Source organism: Mirounga angustirostris, unplaced genomic scaffold (assembly GCF_029215605.1).
Source record: "Mirounga angustirostris isolate CCGP_5_RB_7025 unplaced genomic scaffold, mMirAng1.0.hap1 SCAF_1, whole genome shotgun sequence".
NCBI lineage: Eukaryota > Metazoa > Chordata > Mammalia > Carnivora > Phocidae > Mirounga > Mirounga angustirostris.
Window position 1 is genome coordinate 3,456,662 of NW_026991709.1, and position 22,027 is coordinate 3,478,688.

General features: G+C 57.5%; 1 protein-coding gene across 7 annotated transcripts in view; it reads right to left on the reverse strand.

Moving 5' to 3' along the window:
• Window positions 1–21,475, reverse strand: part of PDE9A (phosphodiesterase 9A) — a 93,141-nt gene extending 71,666 nt beyond the window's left edge. For 3 of the 7 annotated variants that reach the window (XM_064578437.1, XM_064578423.1, XM_064578427.1), the window contains exon 1: window positions 21,246–21,473. In XM_064578437.1, the coding sequence (XP_064434507.1) occupies window positions 21,246–21,314 (69 nt within the window). In that variant the 5' untranslated portion in view covers window positions 21,315–21,473. Of the gene's footprint in view, window positions 1–21,245 lie in introns of all 7 variants that reach the window. The other 4 variants (XM_064578449.1, XM_064578432.1, XM_064578419.1 and 1 more) reach the window with 4 other exon arrangements.
• Between the last annotated feature and the right edge of the window lie 552 nt (window positions 21,476–22,027).

Below are 22,027 nucleotides of genomic sequence, written 5' to 3' on the forward strand. Positions count from 1 at the left end.
ATCTGGAAGCAACCGGGTGCCCTTCAACGGGGAAATATGTCAAACGCGCTGCGGTCTGTCCACATCACAGAACACGGCTCAGCAATAAAAAGAAGTAAATTATCGATCCACGCACCCACTGGATGGATCTCAAGGGATTTACGTCGAGTGGATAAAAGCCAATCCCAAAAGGTTCCACACTGTAGGATTCCATTTATATGACGTTCCGGAAATGACACAGTTGTAGAAATGGAGAGGAGATTAGTGTGAGCCAGGAGTTAGGGACGGGGCGGGCGGGGGCAGGAAGCAGGTGGGTGGGTCTTAAAGGGGCGGAACCGTCCATCTTGTGCCTGTGGTGTTGGCTGTGGGAACGTGCCCGTGTGATAAACTGTATAGACTCAGTACACACATTCGAACAAGCACAACAAAACGGGGGAAATTTGAGTAAGGTGGTGGCTTGTCTTGCTGTCAATATCCTGGTTGTGATACCGTACTGTAATTTTGCAAGAAGTTACCATGGGGGACACGCAGTAAAGGATACATAGATGTCTCTGTGTTATTTCTTACAAGCACACGTGAATCTGCAATTACCCCCAAGCGTTTATGTGAAACAGCTCTGGCCGGGGGTGGCCAGGGGATGCCCTGCCTGGAATGTGTGTCCACACGGCCCTGGTAGAAAGCAGTTTGGCAAACATGCACCCTCTGACCCAGAATGCCATTTCCAGGAATTGCTTTTGAGGAAATACGAACAGCAAACATCATAATAAGAGCATTTATGAAGTGCCAGGCTCCATTCGGGCACTTTCCACCAGCGAGCTCCTGTTTACAGCCAGCCAAACCCCTGACCCGCGCCGCCACTCCAGAAGGAAAGATGCATGGCCGGGGAGGGTCGTGCAGAAATGGAATTAAGCTAAATATCCCACCAATGATGGAATGATTACATTTTAGGATGTCTCCACGATGGAACATTATTTTGGCATTAAAATCATGTTTTTGAAGACTCCCTAATGCTACGTTAGAGAGTACTGCTGATGTAATGCTGAGTGAAATGAGCAGGATAAAAAATTATGTAAAAGAAAGACACACACACACACACACACACACACGAGAGATCCCGAAATGCCTGCTGGTGCCATGGATTCTTTTCTTTTTATGTGCTCTGCATTTTTCAAATATTCGACAATGAATATGCAGGACTTTTATTTTATTTTATTTTTAAGTTTTATTTATTTATTTGAGAGAGAGAGAATGAGAGAGAGCACATGAGAGGGGGGAGGGTGAGAGGGAGAAGCAGACTCCCTGCCGAGCAGGGAGCCCGATGCGGGACTCGATCCCGGGACTCCAGGATCATGACCTGAGCCGAAGGCAGTCGCTTAACCAACTGAGCCACCCAGGCGCCCCTGCAGGACTTTTATAAGTAAGAAAAAAGTTATCTAGATCTGGAAGCTGAGGTTAGTTACTGATAAGAGGACTAGCTTATGAACATTCCCTCCTGATAGCACGCTCTACGGCACTGACATAAAATTCTTATGAGAGAGAAAACAGCCTTTACCATTTTTTATTTGGAAAGAATATTCTTTGGCATTAAGCCAAGCAGATGAGGAAATTAACCAGAGGACAAAGCCCAGAATTTAAATAGCACTCAGCAAGGGGTGGGAGAGCTGGGGGTGAGGGGGAGGCCCCAGGAGAACATCAGGGAAGTGGGGGGTCGCAGAGAGAGTGTGGGGGTGGCAGAACAGGAATCCAGAGCAAAAACGAGGTCAGGTGCCTCCTGGGACGGAGGGGGGAGGGGGTCCGTGCCTCCGGGCTGGCCACGGGTACACAGACCTACAACTGCAAGAAACCGGGGGGCTGGAGGGACCCCATGTGGCCCCGGGACCCTGGGGGAAAACCGGAAGCGGCAAACGGCAGGGGGAGGTAGGGGAGGGGGTCCCGTCCCCAGCAGGTGCTCTGAGTGCCTGGGACGCAGCCAGGCCTCGCTCCCCATGGGCCAGGATTTCCAGGTAAAGAATTTCCAAGCTCCAGACCTTATCTGAACGCCCCTGAGATCCACCCCTCTTCAAGACCCTGCTGGAGTGAGGGTTTGGTGACCAGGAAGGGTGTGGAGGCCTGGGCCTATCTCTCAGGAGGCTGCAGTGAGCCTGGGCAGGGGCCCCGAAGGGTCCGGGCCAGCAGGTGGGCTGAGAGCGGCTCAGGCGGGGAAGCCAGGGCAGACTTCTGAAGGGGCGCTGCGCTGGGGCATGGGGGCTCGGGACAGGGTCCTGGTAACCCAGATTCAGGTTTCCTTTCTTTAAGTAGCCCGACTAAAACTCCTTTAGACGTAATTACAAAGCACCCCCTCAGCTCTAATCACCTAAATATCAATGATTTGAGGGGATACATGTTATCTTTGAGGTCAGACCCGCTCGGTTGGTACCCACGTGGCTGCCACGACCGCTGTCCTAAGACCGAGTCCTGGCCCCCAGGCACGCAGGTCTGTCCTCATCTGCCGGACTGTGTAGGCCAGGGCGCTCCTCAGGCAGCATTTTGGGGGCCAACAGAACGAAGTGAAGCTGAGCCTGCAGCTGTCACCCCAAGCTCCCAGTTCCAACTGCGGTGCTCCCACAAGGACCCCCTCTGTTTCCATTAATTCTTTAGTGGGCACTATCAATTTGAGCTTCTAGAACAAACGGGGACTAATACATGTCACTTAATTCTTTATGTAACCTTCACATTTTAGGATGGCATGTGAGATGCTGTGTTCAGCTGCTAACACAGTGCAGATCTGAGCACGAACTCTGTGGGCCATCAGGGCAGAGGAGGCCTGGCAACGGGGACAGTTAGCTGGTGGAGGGGCTGCTCTCAGCGGGCGCCGTCTGAACCCGCAGGTCCTGCTTTGTCTGGAGACTGTGCTGTTCCAGCTGTCTCACATCCCCTGGGTCACCCCTGGCTGGCTGCTGGTGTCGTGCACTGCTCCAGGCACATGCAGGGCAGAGGGGTGAGCAGGGAGGAGTCAGAGATGTGAGTTCACTTCCACCTCTCCTCTTACCAGCTCAACCCAGGGCAGGTTTCTTAACTGCTCCGAGGCTCTGACTCTCCTGCCAAAGGAGGAAAATGATCCCTTGCCTATGGAATGTTAGGACGGTTCATTACGACACACAGAGGGCCCGGTACACACTAAGTGCTAAGTTGTGTGGTCCCTGTGATTACGGGAGGGGTCCCTTGAAGCCCTTCTCTGGGGATGGGGATGGGAGGCTCCTCCTTGACCCCTCTAAGGCCATTTTCCCCAGCAAGAGGCATCGAGGGCACCCAGCTCTGACATCAACATGTCGGCATTCCTGTTCCGTAGAGTATGGCCAAGAGGATGTGTTCTCTTGGGAATGCTGTCACAATGCGGGCTCTATTGTTTTAACTGATATCCCTGTATTGATTATCAGCCATGTTCAACTGTACCCAAACTGCAACAAAAACTCGGGTCCTAGCAATTCAACTATGTATTAGTTACTAGAATCAGCAGGTGGGAGTTAAAAAAAAAAACCAAAAACAAACTTTGATAGGCTCAGTGATCCATGGGAACCCACTCTTGTTAGTGTTAGTTTTCTCTTCCGTTAAACATGGAAGGAAGTCTTTGGAAGATGAGGTCCCTGTGGGCAGAACTGTGGGCAGTTCCTTTGCATCCCACGGAGCACAGGATCTGTCCATCGGGGAGCACTGGTGCCCAAAATCCTTCCGTGCAGATGAGCTGAGGCTGAAGTCCGCATCTGCTGGTTTGTGTTACACGACTAATGATGCTAGTGCCACCATCATCACCTCCTCCACCAGCACCATCACCTCCTCCACCAGCTCATCACCTCCTCCACCACCAGCACCATCTCTGCCATCACCTCTTCCACCAGCTCCTCCATCACCTCCTCCACCACCAGCACCATCTCTGCCATCACCTCCTCCACCACCTCCTCCATCACCAGCACCATCTCTGCCATCATTTCCTCCACCAGCTCCTCCACCACCTCCTCCATCACCTCCTCCACCACCAGCACCATCTCTGCCATCACCTCCTCCATCACCAGCGCCGTCTCTGCCATCACCTCCTCCATCATCTCCTCCACCACCTCCTCCATCATCTCCTCCACCACCTCCTCCATCACCTCCACCACCACCTCCTCCACCACCTGCACCATCTCTGCCATCACCTCCTCCATCACCAGCGCCGTCTCTGCCATCACCTCCTCCATCATCTCCTCCACCACCTCCTCCACCACCTGCACCATCTCTGCCATCACCTCCTCCACCACCAGCTCCATCTCTGCCATCACCTCCTCCACCACCTCCTCCATCACCTCCTCCAGCACCTCCTCCACCACCAGCACCATCTCTGCCATCACCTCCTCCACCAGCACCATCTCTGCCATCACCTCCTCCACCACCTCCTCCACCACCTGCACCATCTCTGCCATCACCTCCTCCACCAGCTCCTCCACCATCTCTTCCACCACCTGCACCATCTCTACCATCACCTCCACCACCACCTCCTCCACCACCTGCACCATCTCTGCCATCACCTCCTCCATCACCTCCACCACCACCTCCTCCCACCACCTGCCATCACCTCCTCCACCACCAGCGCCATCTCTGCCATCACTTCCTCCATCATCTCCTCCACCACCTCCTCCATCACCTCCACCACCACCTCCTCCACGACCAGCACCATCTCTGCCATCACCACCTCCACCATGACTTCCTCCACCACCAGGATCACCACACCAACAACACCTCCTCCACCACCAGCATTACCTCCACCATCACCAGCATCACCACAGCACCAGCACTCCCACCATCACCACCGCCTAACAGAATTGAGCCTATGCTTGGGCCAGAACCTGAGCCAAATGCCTTACAAGTCCTGTGACCCCGGGTCCTCATAAGAACCTCATAAGCTTGGTGTCACCATCACCCCTCACACAGATGAGGACTCTAAGCCACAGAGAGAGAAGAAGCTGGCCTGGCCTGGCCAGGGTGGTCCCACATGCAAACCCGGAGCCTCCCTGGCTCTAAGCCCAGAGACGGATGCTGTGCTGACAGGAGAGCTCTAGCGGAGGTCTGCATGGGAGGTAAGTCACTTGCCCATAATTATGTATGCATTCTCTGTTTGCCTTGTTTTCCAGTTGCTGGTATTTCCGATGGCATACCTGGAACAAATATTGACTTAGGCTCCCCTCCCAGAGGAAAATAAACCAATTCAAATTCCTTATCTTTTGTCTACCAAGTTGTGATTTGTTTTCTGTAGCTTCTATTACCTACTAAGGTTTTACATACATGTCTATAAGCTCTTATAAGGCTTTGTCTGCCCTTGAAGGAAATCAGAGTATTTCAGTCTGGCACCTGGATCTCACGCCCCAGCTCCAGGAATTAGAACTCAACCCGACCAGTCCAGAGAACAGCCAATTTACGACACATCCGTGGATTCACAACTTTTCTATCTTTGGGGGAGTTAAAAGGCAAATTCCCATTGGCTTATTAGTGCCCAAGAATTACAAGTGTTTAATACAGAAGACAGGCTAAACAGAGATCAAGACCAAAATCCCACCTTTTATGTTTTTTTTTTTTTTAAGATTTTATTTATTTATTTGACAGAGAGAGAGACACCGAGAGCAGGAACACAAGCAGGGGGAGCGGGAGAGGGAGAAGCAGGCTTCCCGCCGAGCAGGGAGCCTGACGTGAGGCTCGATCCCTGGACCCTGGGATCATGACCTGAACCGAAGGCAACTGCTTAATGACTGAGCCACCCAGGCGCCCCCCTGCCTTTTTTTTTAATACTCAGGAAATAAATGCATGACACTGAGGCCAAGATTGTAGGCTATCTACCTCTCTCTCCTTCTATGTGCATCTGGAATCTGTCTGCAATTCTCCTCTAATTATAAATTTCATAGACATATAAACTTGAGCATATTGTTCACCCCATGTTGCTCCTTGTTTTTAGTACACTTAAGGATAACGTCACAGTCAGAATGGATTACAGTTAACCGCTAGGCAGGCAATCCCTAAAATAAACTCTGTATTAGGCTTCATTTCCCTTTCCAAGTTAGGAGGTATTTTTCTGGTCACTGTGTTTGAAAAGGATATAAAATAATAGCAGAAACTACCATTTATTACTATGGGCCAGACTCATTGCATACATTCTTCTAGAGAAGAGAAGCTCCAGGGGTGCCTGGTGGGCTCAGTCGGTGAAGGACCTGCCTCATGATTTTGGCTCAGGTCATGGTTTCAGGGTCGTGAGATCGAGCCCCGTGTCGGGCTCCACACTGGGCATCGAACCTGCTTGAGGATTCTCTCTCGCCCTCTGCCTCTGCCCCTCCCCCTCACATGCCCGTTCATGCTCTCTGTCTCTCAAATAAATAAATAAAATCCTTAAGAAGTTCTGTACGCTGGAAATCCTGGAGCGCCGGCAGCAGCAGAGCCCTACCCCCCACTGCCACCCCGGCCGCCAGCTCGGACCCAGCCCACGGGTCTGCACCCCGGCCTCCCCACCTGCTGGGGTGGTCGTAAGCTCACTGTAGACATCATTCTGCATCATCTGTGTGCATTTCAGAGTGCATCCCTAACATCCAAGATCCTTGCTTATGGTTCAAGATAGCCGCAGTGTGATTTTCACACGGAAAGGAAATTAACGAGAATCTCCCTTATCACTCCTCAGCCACTTATGTCTTCATCCACATCTCTGTATCTCTGTACATCTATATGTCTGTATCTGTGTTTTTAGGGCATGCTTTAAGGATCAGAAGTAGTATGTATTCTTCACCAAATAAATGGCAGGAATGGAAAGGGGATGAACACGTGGATAGAAAGAGACTTAAGGAGACAGCAAATAAACAGAGTGCATGGCCAGGTTTGGATCCTGACTTGAAAACGTGTGTGTGTGTGTGTGTGTGTGTGTGTGTGTGAGAGAGAGAGAGAGAGAGAGGGAGAGAGATGGTTCCCTTTCCTTTCTTTGCCATTATTTGGTGAAGAACACATACAGTCTTTGGTCCTTAAAGCATGTCTTGAAGGTGGGTGTCATTCTTCCCAATTTGTAGCTATTAAGGTTCAGAGAGTTTCAGGAACGTTTCCAAAATCACGCAGCAAGTGAGCAGCAACATGATGGTGATGAACAGGAAGGGCGGGGTGATGGTCGGCAAGGGAGCCGTGAGGGACGGCTCGGGGTGACAAGCCGCTGTGGGACGATGGAGGCCACAGTGTGGGAGGCCACCCAGCGCTCCGATGGAGCTCAGATGCAGCACGGGTACAAAGCTTCCCGGAATTGTGGGAGACCTAGTTTGGGGCAAACCACAGGGGGGCCCCCGAATACCGACCTCTCTGCCCTTGCAGAGCCCTTCCCTCCTCAAGGTGGGGTAATACCAGCTCCACCTGCTTCGAGGCACCGTAAGCCCCCAGGGGGAAGTCTCTGCACTGAGCCCGAGAGGCTGGAGAGACCATCCCATCCCGTGGGAAGACCTTTCCCTGAAGTCTGCACTGTGGGGCACAGAACCCGAAGCCAGCCTTCCTGGGTCCACCCCCAGCTCTGCCTGCACCCTGGGGCCGTGGGCAAATTCTTTATCGCACACTCTCCGCATCTGCAACATGCGGCAGACGCTGGTCACCTCTATAAAATCCTTAGAAAGGTATGTGGTACATAGCGGGCACTGTACAAAATCTGCTGGGCAGGTGCTATCCCCACTTCACAGATGTGGAATCTGAGGGTCGGGATCATACAGCTGGCATAGGGCAGGGCCAGCCGCAAACCCCAGCCTGCCCGTCCCAGGGCTGCTGCGTAAGCGACAAGCTGATGACGGGGGAGGGCGTGGGGGGCGTGGGGGGCGTGGGGGCCGAGTGATCTGCAGCATACCACGGCCTCCCAAACCCACCTCTTTATCAAGCATCTTCTCTCAGCTCCGGCACACAGGAAGCCCTCAACAAACGTCTCTGAGGTGAAAGGGTTTGGGAGGCACTTTTGCTCAGCACCCCACGAGTTCACTCCATCCAAACGAACAGCAAAACTTGGTGTGGGAGGGGAGAGACAGCTAAGGCCCTGCTTGGGGTATGCGGCCGGCCGGCAGGCAGGTGACCGGTCCGTGGAGGCGGGCGGGCCCGGAGGGACGGGAGGCACACTGGGCTGCCAGTGAAGGGAAGGTGCCATCCCCTCACTGCGCCCCGCTCCCACTCCAGACCCATGATCCCACTGGCTTTCGGGGATATGGGAGGAGCCTTGGGAACAGGACGTGTGGCACAGTCTGAGGCCAGAAGCCCGCAGAACGGCATGGAAAAGGGCTCTGTAGCACCCTTCTCCACCTTACGTGGCCACGTCTCTGCAGATTAGATGAAGGATCCTGGGATGAGATGAGCCTGGATCACCTCGGGGGGCGGGGGTGCTTAAGTGAAGTCACAAGGCGGCAGAGAGATGTGAAGACGAATAGAGAGTTCTGAAGGCACCCGAGCGGTGTGGCCACGAGCCAAAGCGTGCTGACAGCCCCCAGGAGTGGGAGAGCAAGGAACGGCTTCCCCCTAGAACCTCTAGGCCAGTGAGGCTCTGCCAACGCCTTGATTCTGGTCCAGCGACGTGGATCCTGGACTCCGGCCTCCAGAACTTCGAGAGAATAAACCCGTGCTGTCTGCAGTCGGGCTGACAGTGGGAATGTGCCACGGCGGCCCCGGGAGCTGACGCAGCCCTGGGCGCTCAGGCTGGACTCTCTGCAGGGACCAGGAATCCCTGAAGCTCGTGGGAGGCTCGGAGCGCATCTGTGACGGGGAGCACACTCCGGGAGGGGCCACGGGGGACGGATTACAGGCGGGAGGCCCGCCCCCTTGTCCCCTCACAAGAGCTGACGTGGGCTTGGGCTGGAGCAGGGGGTGGGGAGGCTGGGGAAGAACAGTCTGGCCACGCGGGGACATTCCTGTCCTGGCTGACGACGTTCTTTAGCAGGACACAGCTACGCAGACTGTGTAAACCCGTCCAGCTCAGGCTCTGGGCTGCTTGGGCTCGGCGGCATCTCGGGGCCCGTGTCCCCGCGCCTGCGTCTGCGAGGGTCCAAGGCTTCCTCCGCCCAGGACCCGTTCGTCACGGCAGGTCCGTCCCACCGCTCCCTGTCACTCTTCTGGGTCGCTCTGTTTTGTTTTTCTACTTCAGGCGTCTGAGGTCACTCTCCCCGGTTATAAATAATGGATCGCAGGGGACTGAAAGTGCAAAGAGCAGACAGCTGGAAGGGCAAGAAACGTGCGTGTACGTGGAGCACCCTTCCAAGGACGGCTTCAAGTGAGGACATTTCCAAAGGGGTCTCTCTGGTTTCAACTGGCTTTGCTTCTTGAGTTCCCATTCAAATAAGAGGTGGCTCCTGATGCCCCACCCTTGCTTTTCCCGGAGCTGGGCCCTCACCCAGCTCTCCCGCCTAACCTGTGCCCCTCCCCTCAAGGTCTTCGTCCAGCTCTGCTGTATCAGGGGTCTGAGTGTGGGCCAGTGAGACCCGTCCTGGGGTCCAGGCTTCTTCGTGCCCGGGGGGAGGGGCTGCGGGGAGGACCACCCACGGGAGACCCCAGCATGCAGCCCTCAGCTGCGTTGGGCAGGGCCGAGGGGGTGGCGGCGGGTGAAAAGACATGGGGGAGACCTAGCCTGGGAGGCAGGAAAGCCCTCCTCAACTGAGACCCCGAGCTCTGGCACCTTGGAAAGTGAGCACCACCGCTCCCATCCTCTTTACCAGATGGAACAACATAGGGGAGCACCAGTGTGCAGCCGAGGGGCTGTTGGTGAGGGAGCTGGTCCTGCATGAGCCTCCTTGGGGCGGGCCAACAGGTGGCCGCGGAGGCCTTGGCCAAATGGCAGGTATTGGCCCTGAGGTTGAGGGTGGGGAGCAAACCCTGAGGATTCTGGGTGACTTAGGGCTTACGGCCCTTTCAGGGGAACCTGTCAAGGCTTTGGGAGGAGGGTGATGCATCTTCTGGCTTGAGCCAGGGGACCGTGACTTCTTTCCAGAGGAATCCACTTGTCAGCACTATCTCCTTATCTGGGTATTTTCAAGTAATCCTGGAAATCATTCACCACCCCTGACCTTCTTGAGACCCATGCTGGAGTCTGCACTTGCATGAAACCCGGAATCCACACCATGAGCAAAGGTAGTCCAGAATGAGCTGGAGAAGCAGGTCAAGTTTCCACGTCCTTCTGTCCACCTCCCCTCGGCAGGCCTGGGAAGCAAACCCCACTTCCTCCTGTTAATGGCGGCCATGGGGACCCTCCCCGCACCACTCACTTTACAAGGCCACTTTGTTCCAAGGGCACGAGGCAGGCAAGAGGGAGGGGCATGTTTTTATTCAAAGTCCTTTTTCATGAAATGCCTCAAATAAACTATAACTTTAAATCCCCTTTGAAATAACTGTAATACCCCCCAGAAGTTTTGGGGTTTGGATGGGGACACCTCATCCTGCAAGTCATGAGCTGGGGGCTGACATGGGCAGTGACAGAGCACAGGACAGCGTGGGCAGCGGATCTGAGGTCCTCACACAGCCACCTGGCGGGCCATGGCGGGGGACAAGGAAATCCGAGAGACGTGGGAGAAAGTGGGCAGTTCAGGGCCACGGGAGTGGAGGAGAGTTCCTTCCTTCCTGCCTCCTTCCTGCCTCTTTTCCCTTTTCTCTTTATTGCCTTGACATTTCATTAGAAAAACCGAACATGGTTTTTTGCCAGAAAAGAAGTGTCTCTGAGTGTAGGCAAGGGGCCTCGAGTCCAAGTCGGCCACGTGCCTGCTGCCGTGGGGGCTGCAGTGGCCTCCCCACCCTGCTTCTTGTCCTTCAGAGGCTGGCTTCCACCCGCCAGGCTGAGGCCTTGCGGGCCTCTTGCGGAGCTGCCACAGTCCCTCCAAAGGTCAGGGTTCTGCTCAGTGCCGTTGGACTTTGGGGGGGGGCGGGTCACTGTGATGTAACCTCAGCTGGGGCCGTGTCTCCCCGGCCACGCTGAGCCACAGCCCTGCGTGCGGGCTCACTCTTCAGTTTGATGCCTGGGGCTTACAGCAGCTGGCTGAAAGCGGCCAACCCCCTGGCTCTTCTTTTTTTTAAGTTTTTTTTAAAGATTTTATTTATTTTTTTCTGACAGAGATCTAGAGCGCACAAGTAGGCAGAGAGGCACGCAGACGGAGAGGGAGAAGCAGGCTCTCTGCTGAGCAGGGAGCCTGATGTGGGGCTCGAACCCAGTACCCTGGGATCACGACCCGAGACGAAGGCAGACGCTTAACCAACTGAGCCACCCGGGTGACCACCCCCCCCCACCGGCTCTTTCTTCCAGAAACCAAGCCCGGCCCTTAGGAGGGGCAGGTGAGGGGCGGGAGGCGCCGCGAGGGCCCCTTTGGTGCCGGGACCCACCTCGGCTCTAGAGCGGCCTCTCCCGGCTGCCTGCTCTGTCCCTCTGGAGGACATGCCCAGGGCTCACTGCAGGGGCTGAGGCTGAATCAGAAATCCAGCCCCGGGGAGTGTGGGGGGCAGGGGGGCGGGGATGGGAGGTAGGGGGGTGGAGTGTTCCAGGAGGTCTGGCATCCAGCCTGTGGCCTCGGCTGCTTCTGCACAACACCCAGGAGATCCAGGGTCCCTCATCTCTGGAGAGACCAGTCACTTCTCAGCGCCTTCCCCGCCCCCCCCGCCAGGGCTGTCCGCCCCGCCGACGTCCAGACGCTACCTGGCCCTGTGTCCACACAGCTCTCCGAGGTTGGCACCCATTTCCTTCACCTGCTCAGCCTGGGGCCACCCAGCCCGGGTTCCAGAAATAGCTGTGGGGAAATCCACTGCTTCTACACTTCCCCACGCACTCCTTTGCTACGGAAGCGCCTCCCTGGACCCCGGCTCCTCGGAATACTCCAGGCTGGCTTTGCCGATGGGGCACAGATGCCTTCTCCCACCTCTGTTACTTGGGGCACAGCCTCCTAAACAACACACACAAAATGGGATCAAATACATGCGGGGACCACGGCCATGCGTCCGGGTGTCTCCAAGGAGGGGGTGTCCTTAAGTCTCAGGGGTTCCAAATGTCCAGGCATCATTGGCCATCACTGGGGTCACGTTTCCCAGCCCCTCTGGTGTCTGCTCTGGGCTCTGGATGTTCTGTGATCCATAGCGGCGGCGAGATGTGTTAGCCTTCAGAAGCTCCACCGAGAGGTCTCAGAGTACGTACGAACCTTTAACCACAGCTCACATCTTCACTTTTCCCTGCGTGAAGTTTACAGGACACAACTCTCAGCGAAATCATTCTGGGGCTGCTCCCCAAGTGCCCCGGCCATGGCTTGAGCCCCAGCCTGGCTCCCAGCCACGCCCCGCGGCTGTCCGCCCTCAGCTTTCCCGCACACAAGCCCTGGGTTTGCTGCTCTCGCAAATGCCAATCCAACATTATTGAAGATCTCTAGATGATAATGTCAAAAGGCACTGCCTCTTTTTCTGTTACTTGTAAGGCTATAAAAGTTTTTTTTAAAAAAATTCCCTAAAGGCAGAAGCTGTGAGGACAAAGAGCTTGATCACCGGGTTCCGTTAACTGCTTACAAAATACACCAGCCCCGTGTGTGACTGGCCCCCAGGATGACCGAGCTCCGGCCCCCCTACACCTCCCTTTGGTGGTGCTGACGGGACGGGGGCAGCTTGTCCTCATGGTAGTGTTCCGGGCTAAACAGAAAAAGTCTGTGCCAAAGCCCGCCAACTCCTGCCATTCTACGGGTGGGCTCTGACTTTGTTTCCCCAAAGCACCCCACCTCCGCCTCCCCCAGGCCAGCCGTCTAGTGGCCAACGTGGCAGCGAGCCCCCCGGGGCCGCCACTGACAGCAACTAGCCACACCCCCCGCCAGCGCAGCTCCCTTCAACAGCAAAATCACCGTTAAGGGCTGTGGGTACCACAACCACCCCCCTCCGGCAAAATAAATGAGGCTGAAGCCTGGATCGCTCATGCAACCGGAGCTGGTGTGCACGCGACATTGGCTGTCCTAGTTCATCCATGCCTGCCTGCCTGAGCAGTCACCCCACCGCCCGCCCTCCTCACTGCAGTCCCCACAGCTCCATCTCTGAAACAGAGGAGAAATGAAAGGCATCCGTGGTCCCAGCTTCTGTGAAAAGACCAGGGGGACGAGGGTGGACCTGGGGCTACCCCAGGAAGCATGGGATCACGGAGCTGGGAACACCTCGGGGCTGGGCGGGCCCTGCATGTCACAGAGCACGCCTGGACATGGGGCCCCTTGCGGGGACTGACGGCCGGCTGCCCCACGGGCCACTTGCCAACCCAGGAGCACGAAGCCAGGGGTCTCCATAAGGCTCTCCCAACAAGACCGGAGATCTGACTGCCTTACATCCACAACACGAATAAATGAGTTACAAACAAATAAAAATAATAGGGACTTTAGTTAGCACTGGCCACGTAACTGGCCCCGTTTTAACACTGGACACACATTTACGCATTTAATCAGAACGACTGCATGAGGGAGATGCTCCCTTCACCCCACTTCACAGATGGAGTCACCGAGGCATGTCAGGAACTTGCCTGCACATGACCCTCTTCAAAGGCAGACACACTTGCCCCGGAACCCATGCTCTCAACCGTGACATCATGCTGCCAGTAAATGCGTGGAATGTCACTGAATCGGAGAGGCAGCCCCCTCCCTGAGCAGTTTACTCTCCCCGCCTGTAACATATCCCACCTCCCAGACCACATCACACACAACTCCTCAGATTCACACAACTGCGACCAGGAAACCATGGAGGGCTTTAGGGAGAAGAGTGTTTTCCGGAAAACACAATGATATACCCACTGCAATGAGGAAATAAGAATGTGAATGATTGAGCTCTAAAGACGATCAGGCAGGTTCACTGAGGATCAAACGGATAAACAGAACGTGGACAATACACTTGACGGAATATTATTCGGTCTTAAAAAGGAAGAAAACTGCCCCGTGCCACAACGTGGACGAAACTTGAGGACACCATGCTCAGTGAAGTAAGCCAGCCACAGAAGGACAAACACCGTGTGACTCACTCACAGGAGGGACCCAGCGCAGTCAGACCCACAGGGACAGAGAGTAGGAGGTGGGTGCTAGCGGCCGGGGAGGGGCTGGGGGAGTTCGCGTTTACTGGGGACAGAGTTTCGGTCTGGTAAGATGGAAAAGTTCAGGACGGATGGTGGGGACGGCTGCATAAGAATGTGAGTGTGTTCAGCGCCACGGAACCCAGAAATGGTTAAGATGGCAAATTTTATATGTATTTTGTTAAAATTTAAAAAAAAGGCATGCGGGGCAACATCTAAAGCCAACTTGCTGAGACGTTCTGGCCCGAACTTAATCTTCTGGACCAGGTTTTCAGCAATGCTGTGAGATTCTGTTCAGGCCAATGCTCCCATCCGGTGATCAGCTTGGGGATCCGGGGAGCAGACGTGGAGCCGTGGTGGAGGTGAGGGGGACAGGCGGACAGGTGGGTGCGGTCAAGGCAAAGCAACCACACTGTCGACTGCAGAGATTGGTTTTTTTGAGGTTGCAAGTATCTGGGGCTGAGGAGCTGAGTGCTGTTTAGACAGTGGCCCACCACGTGACCGTATCCCAAACATGCCTAGGGAGGGATGCATGCATGCGTCCGTGTGGCCCGGGGGGCGCTGAGACACAGGGGGGCATCCTTCCTGGGGGTGGGACCAGCTGATGGGCTGCCGCTGTCTTGTGCAGGTGGGTACCTGGGGGTCCCTTTGTGTCTTCCGGGTACCCTCTTATCCCTTTTAGCTCTAGACGTCCGCCAGTTCCCAGTAGCGCAGGCTGCTGGGTCATCGGTGGCCCGGGAAGCAGGTGACCGGGTGCGGATGGCTCAGCCTCTGCCTTCTGCTGTGGGAAGGGCCTCGGGAGCAGCAAAGCCAGGACAGGGGTGTGGGGGCCCAGCCTCCAGTGAGCCAAGGCTCCCTGTGCACCCAGTCCCGCTGTCTGACCGCGGGGCGGCGTCCTGGGCTCCCTGTGGCTGGCTCTGCCATCAGCCGCTTGGCTGAGTCCGTTTCCTCTTTCATCTGCATGTCGGTTCACATCAGCCGTCTGACGGGGACACCATGCTCTTCGTCTGCTCTTGCTTCTCTTCCTGGATGACCAGAGCTGCACTCTGCACGTGTCTGAGGCCAGGCAGCCCTTAGCTCACAGCGGCTCTGGGGAGGCCGCCGGCCCTCCCGGCTCGGGGCTCACGTGGTCCTGTTTCCAGCAGCCTCTGCCAAGTTGGAGATGAAGGTGTCCTGGATAGTGGGCCCCGGGGGCCTGGGGCCTTAGTTCAGGCTCGCAGTGGGCTCGCAGAGATACCGACCGGGGACGGGAAGGAGCCCCAGCTCCTTCCACAGTGTGCTGGAGGGGGGAGGGAGCAAGGGCCTGCCAGCAGGACGTGCTGGCCGAGCCTCCCCGTGTGGCCAGCTCGCCAGCCCTGGGCACTTCGCACATTACTTAGTGCTATCTGCGGTCACCCAACGGGGGCGTTACTGCCCACTTAACCAAGGAGAAGGTGACTTCCCTCGGACCTCCCAGCTGTCAAGGGACAGAGCTGGGTCTGTGGGGCTGTTGATCCCTCCCCACTCGGTGTGGTCACCCCTCCAAGACAGGAGGAGCTGCACATAGTCTGAGAGACCGCCGTGTCATTATCTGTCAATCCTGATGACATTAGTGGGGTTCAGCCACGCCCCTCCCGGGGCCTCCAGATGTTGGGAACGAGGCTTTAGGCCAGGGCAAGTGGGAAGGAAGAGGGAGGCCAGCGTTCTCTGACTTCTCAGCGCCCAGGGCTAGGTAGAATTCGGAGAGGTTGCGTTTCCAAGAGTTTCTGTTTGCACAACACCTTCTGGGCCGATCTACTTGTTGAGCAAGAGGCTGAACACACGGTGTTCTTGTTAAATCTCACCTCCCAGCTCTGACCCAGCTGGAGACAGACGGGTCATCGTGAGCTCGGGGGCAGGCCTGGAGGCAAAATGCTTCCCCCATCGCCCGCAGACCATCTCCGGTTTTCTGCTGGAAACCAAGACGGTGTGGGATGACTCCCTTCTCCAAACTAGGAGTCCCCAGACTTCCCTGCGTTGCAATTAGCTTCTGTTACCATTTTAGTACCTGCGTAAATATCTTAAGCTATAAACATTTAAAGAAAGATAAGCAGACGGGGCTGGAACTGCGGGCGATGGCCGAGGGGTGCTCCCGTCCCCTGGCAGGCATGCAGGGCTAACAGGAACGCCCAAGTCCAGAGAACTCACCATGGGTCTGCCTAGCCAGTGCATCAGCCCTGTGCAAACCCAGGGAAGACCCCTCCACTCCTGGGCTCCACTGGCTCGGAGTGTGGGCAGAGCAGGTGCGCACAACTTAAAGTGAAAGGGAATTGTCACTGGGCTTTGCCGGGTGGCAGGACAGACGTACTTTCCAGGAAGGGGAAACGTGCCCATGAGTTGGGGGGTCTCAAGGTCCTGCCGCGCTGACCACACGGGACAAGACAGGGGCAGCTACACCCTTCAAGAATGGAAGACAGGACCGGCCTGAAGAAGCGCAGCAGCTTCGATTTGCGCCAAAGGCAAGCAATGAAGGTAGACGAGCCTGAAGTCCCTTGGAGGGCGCAGGGCTGGAGCAGAGCGGAGGACAGAGGGAGGCAGGTGGGAGGAAGGGAGGTGGCTGGCAGGGCTGCAGAGGCCTGATCTCCAAGGGCGGGGGGAGGGTCCTGCCACAGAGGAAAACCGAGGGTCCCGGCCCTGTAGGCGCCAGTGGAAGGAACCAGGGGCGTACCCCGGAATCCCTGTCACAGCGGGCCCAGGCAGGGTGGACGCCGGCTCCCTGGGAGAAGACGGGAGCCCTGAGCGCACAGGGCCTGGGGAGGGGCTAGCAGTCAGCCGTGAACCGGGCACAGTCTTCTGCAGATAGTTCAACAACTTCCCAAGGTTGCTCTTCCCTTGGGTTTTCCTCATTCATTTCCTTGTTTTAGAGTAGAAACCACTTAACAGAGTCAAGTGGCTGTTGGCTGTCTTGGACCTGGGTTCCAGTGGCAGAGTAAGGCCGGGGTTCCTGCAGCAGCAAGACTGGGACAAGGACGCAGGAGCTCAGAGTGGCCGAAGGTGGTCCAGGCAGACTGCCATGTCCCTGAGCGGCCAGGGCAATGCACCAATGGAAGTGCTCCCTTCCAGAGCTGGTAGGAGCTCCAGAATGCCCATCCTTGTCCAGATGAGGCTTCTCAGCAGCTCCAGCCCAAAGCCAGGCCCCAAGGTCACGTGAACCCCTCACTCTTCTTCATTGGTAATGGTAAGGTCATCAAACGCATGCCTGGCCGTGCTACCAGGCAGGGCCCCTCCCCCCCCCACGCCAAGGGCACCACCCTGGCAGCCCCGGGACATCCCAGCTGAGTGCCCCCTCTCTCCGATGTACCGCGTGGGGAAGGGGAGAAAGGAACAGGTACTGAGGCCAGGGCCAGCGGAGGAAAGGAAAACGCAAACCATCTGGGCAAAGAAGAGAAGCAGCATCTTCTGGAGAAGAGTCCTGTGGAGCGGGGGTCCCCAGCTATCCAGCTTTGGGGACCCCGGCTCCCACTCCCTCCTCCTTCAACAGGAGCAGGGGAGGAGGCATCAAGGGGACAGGCGTGTGGAGGTGAGTGAGGCTGTCCCCTTGGCCGTCCAGCAGTTCCTAACCTGGGTCACCCTAAGGCTTCCCAGTCTACAAAAAGTCCCCTTCCCCCACGCCGGGCCCCCCAAAGCCAGTCTTTACCAAGGAAGGGAGCCTATTCATCAAGCATCCCACTTCTGGCACACAGCCCTGCCCCACCAGCGGGGCCTGCCATGTCCTTCTGTCCGTCCACGGGCACCCTTCAACAGCTGTGGTTTACCATCTGTGAGCCCATCGCTCGGTGGGACAGGGTCGTGGGTATCACGTTCGCACGGGACCCAGCCCTCGGCACACAGCGGCTGTTCGACAGCTCCTCTAGAGAGCGGCCTAAGTGATGGGTCTTGTCCGGCCGATTCTACAACAAGCAGCACTACAGGGATCCCCACCTTACACAGAGGTTAGGGACCTCGCCCAGGCCACGGGGATGCAGGCGAGGCCCTGGGAGCAGCCGCATGGCTCTCTGCTGCCTTTGTGGGGACCCAGCGGGGCGCAGGCTCGGAGGATAACCTCTGCCCTCCAAACCCGCCCCCCCCCCCCCCCCCCCCGCACAGCGCTGAAGGAAAGCCCGCAGATGGGAGCTCGATCCCCTCACGGCGGCCTGAGGATCCCCCAAATTCCCCCTGCTGGCCTCGCGCTGTGTCACCCTGGGTGAGCTGTGTGTCTGGAGTCTTCTTCATGTCAGAAGGCACTGAACTAGCTATCCGGGAGCTGCAGTGGTTTCGTCAAGCACCTGAGACACATCCAGTATCCAGTGTCACCACCCCACGTACGTCCTCAGACAGGGCGGGCGGCCTCCCTTCCGGTGACCTGGGACCATTCCCCCTAAGCTTGGCTGGAGCACATTACACCTGCAGGAGTCACTGCTGTGAACGCTCTCCCCCCACATTGGTGCTCTCTCTGGGGGGGGAGCGTGGGGTGCCCAAGAGAAGGTCACTGGAGGGGCAGAGGGCGGGGGAGACAAAGCAGTGCCTTAGCCCCTCCCCCACCCCCAGCGCGCCCGCCCCTCGGAAGCAACAGGGGTCTGTGTCCATGACCTTCCTGGGAGAAGCGCTGGGCAGGATAAAAGGGAGACAGAGCGGGGCTGAATCCAGTGCCTGGAGCCTTAAGGACGGAAAGCGCGGCCACAGAAAGCATTGCTGGAAATGCTCTCAGCAGAGACACTTTCGGTCCCCACCATGCTGCCGGGTGTGCGGTGAGGGCCCCGTTGTCCTTTTCCAGCACGTGCTTGGAAATCCCAGATGCTTCGGCTCTCAACCACGGCTAGAAGTCCAGCTAGAGCCTCCACCAGAGTCAACAGCGCAGGCAGAGGGCGCAGAGCCCGGTCAAGAACCGCTAACAAGAACCGCCTGCCCTGCCTTGCGGCCACGGGCGAGGTTTAGACCACAGCCTACTCGGGCTCCCCCTCCCCTGTCTGTATCAGCGAAAGGCCACTGTGGACAGAGAGAGGGACCCACCTGTTCCCGCAGTACCCCACGCACTCTGGTCATACGGTCTTGTGTCCTTCTCAGGACGGTCTATAAAGCAGAGACTGCCGTCCCACTCTACGGAGGGGGAGGCCAGCTCAGAGCTGCCCGCGGACTTGCTCAAGACCACAGAAAGTAGGGGAGCCGGCACTCAGCGGCAGATCTGGCCCCTCCCGAGGCCACAGCCTCTCTCCTGAATGCAGGTGTGCCTCCAGGGCTGTTTTTCCGGAGGTCACCCCAACCTCAGGTGTGTCACCTTCTCAAAACCAGCCTGATTGCCACGCGGGCAGAGCTTGCCAGACTCAGTGCTCACCTCCCACCCTCTGGCGCCTCTCTGCCACTTCTTACCCACTTCCAATCCAGCTTCTCGGGGAGACCTTTGGGAAGTTCTCGGGAAGAAGCTGTCACTTCTGACCCAGTGGCGGGCATCTCATCTCATCTCTTTCAAAAAGATGAAAATAGGCCAATCTCTTGAGAATTCTCATCTGGTGGGGTAGGAGTGTGTGTGCTTGTGCAGATGTGTGCACGCGCACTTGTTTGCACATGCGTGTGTCGGCGTGTGGGTTTGCTCTTGTGAGCATGTGTGGTTCATGCACACGTGTGCGTATCCGTGTATGTGTGTGCAACATGGTTTCATGTGCGTGTTGTGTGAACACGTATGTGCACACGTGTGGGCACGTTTGTGCACGCGTGTCTGCAGCACAGGGAGGTATTCAGCCGAGAGTCATTTCTACCTTTGAGGGGGCTGTTAAGTCCCTGCTCAGTCACAGGTGCTGAGTCCTGGAAGTCAGGGGACCGGAGTCCAGTCCTCCGTCTGCCGCTGACCAACTGCCTAGCACTGACGAACAAGAGGCTTGACAACCTGGCCTTGCAGACTCTTCCTGTTCCCTGCTCTCTGATTCTATTAAAGCGGGCGCTGGTGGGGGAGGGGCAGTTCTCACTTCCTGGGATGGAGACGGGGATGGGAGAGTGAGGGTGGCTTCTGGCAAGCCTATCAGCTGGCAGAGGCACTCCAGAGATCTCTGGAGACTCCCCCCGCTTCCCCCGCCTCATGCCTGCTCTGTCACTGGCTGGGGCATCCCTCCCTGGCTTCCCGGCAGGGGGCGGGGGGGGGGTGCTCCTTGAGAAGAGCAAGGGGATTGGTGGCAGCTTCCCTGAAATGTCCAGCTGAAGTTTGGGAGTGATTCCTCACTATGGTTTTTCCCGGTGGGGGGGTGGTTCTGGAGGAGCTAAAAATCCCCCCTCCAAGCCAGCTTTCTTATTGTGCCTCTCTGCCAATCAGGAACATGGGCCCAGGACGCTCTGGACTCAGGCCAGGGGCTTAGCAAGGGAGGGGCCAGGAACAAAGAGGGTCTGCTGGGAAGCCTCTCCTATGAGAGTCAAGTTGGTTAGGGACCCTGGACATCTGGAGGGCTTCATGCCTCCAGAGAAGGGCAGAGAGACCACAGGGCTGGTCTGGCCTGTCCCTCAGTCTCTCTGTGGGCCCAGGAGGTAGAGCAGCCTCAAGGAGCCCCCTCTGCTGTCAGAGCTGACCATCTGTCCAGTGGGGTACAGGGAGCGGGGGGTGGGGGGCTGCCGAGCGCAGCCCCTGCTCCCCAAACCCCGCCCCTCCACCTGCTCCCCCCTGGCCAGGAAGCACCACCCCTGGGTGGGGGGCTGCGTACTCGGCCACCCTCCGTGCCTCAGTCACCACCCCTGCCTGGGGACCACGTCCCGCAGGGCAGCCCAGGGGCTCTGCGGCGCGTCTGCTCTGGGAAATGAAAGGCTTCATGCACCAGCCTCTGAACATACAAACTCAGCCTGATGAGATTTGTTACAAAGAAAGCTCTGCCCGTGAAGTGGAAAAAAATACCCCCTTGTGGGTCGCCCCTTTCCATGGGGGGTGGGGGGCGGCGCGTGGGGACAGCAGCTCCGCAGAGCCCTGCTGCCCCCAGCCCAAGTTGTCAGAGGCTGCAGCCCGGACCCAGGACGCGCGGACGCACAGACGACGGCCCTCCACACGGGCGCCCTCCGTCGCTGCGCCAGGTTCCCCCACCCGCCGCTGCGACCCCCGCGCCGTCACCCGGGGAGGGGCCCCTGCGCGGGATCGCACGGTGGGGGCCAAGCACAGCGCTGCGGGCGAGGGCGTGAGCAGCGGGGTGGGGGCACACAGCGGGGTGGGGGGCTCGCACCCGAGGCCGCGGGTGCGGGGGGGGGAGGCTACCTTCTGAATGCGCCCATCGATGTCCAAGTAGATGGCCTTGGGCCGGTAGCTGGAGGAGCCGGATCCCATCTTGCGCCGAGCGGCTGCACTTGGACTTTTTACTGTACTTTCTCGACGCCAGCCGCCGCGGGGAGGGCGGGGAGTGGGAGGGAGGAGGGGGCGGCGGCGGCGGCAGGACGGGGAGACCAGCCAACCAGAGCGCCGCCGCCGCACGGTGCGGTTCGGGCCGCCGCCTCTGGCGCGCGCGTCCAGGCTCGTGCTCCGCCTCCAGCCTCGGCCCCTCTCCTCCCCCTCCTCCCTCCCCCTCCCCCTCCCACCCCCTCTTTCCCTCCTCCGCCTCCTGCTTCCTCCCTATCCCTCCTCTTCCCTCCCTCCTGCTCCTTTCCCTTCCCTCCTCCCCCTTCCTCCATTCCCACATTAAGGCACACCCCCTCTTCTTCCGTTTGACTCCAGCCGCCTTGGGGATAGGGCCAAGTGAGAAGCCTATGTCCAAGCGACCCCTGGACAGATGCCCATAGCAGGTGACCCCCCTGGCTACAGAGTTGGTCACCTTCCCAACTGCCAGAAATTCCCAGGGCGACCCCCTCTGGCTGCAGGCTGGTCATCTTCCCAAGTGCCAGAAGAAATTCCCAGAGCGACCCCCTCTGGCTGCAGGCTGGTCACCTTCCCAAGTGTCAGAAATTCCCAGGGTGACCCCCTCTGGCTGCAGGCTGGTCACCTTCCCAAGTGCCAGAAATTCCCAGGGCGACCCCCTCTGGCTGCAGGCTGGTCACCTTCCCAAG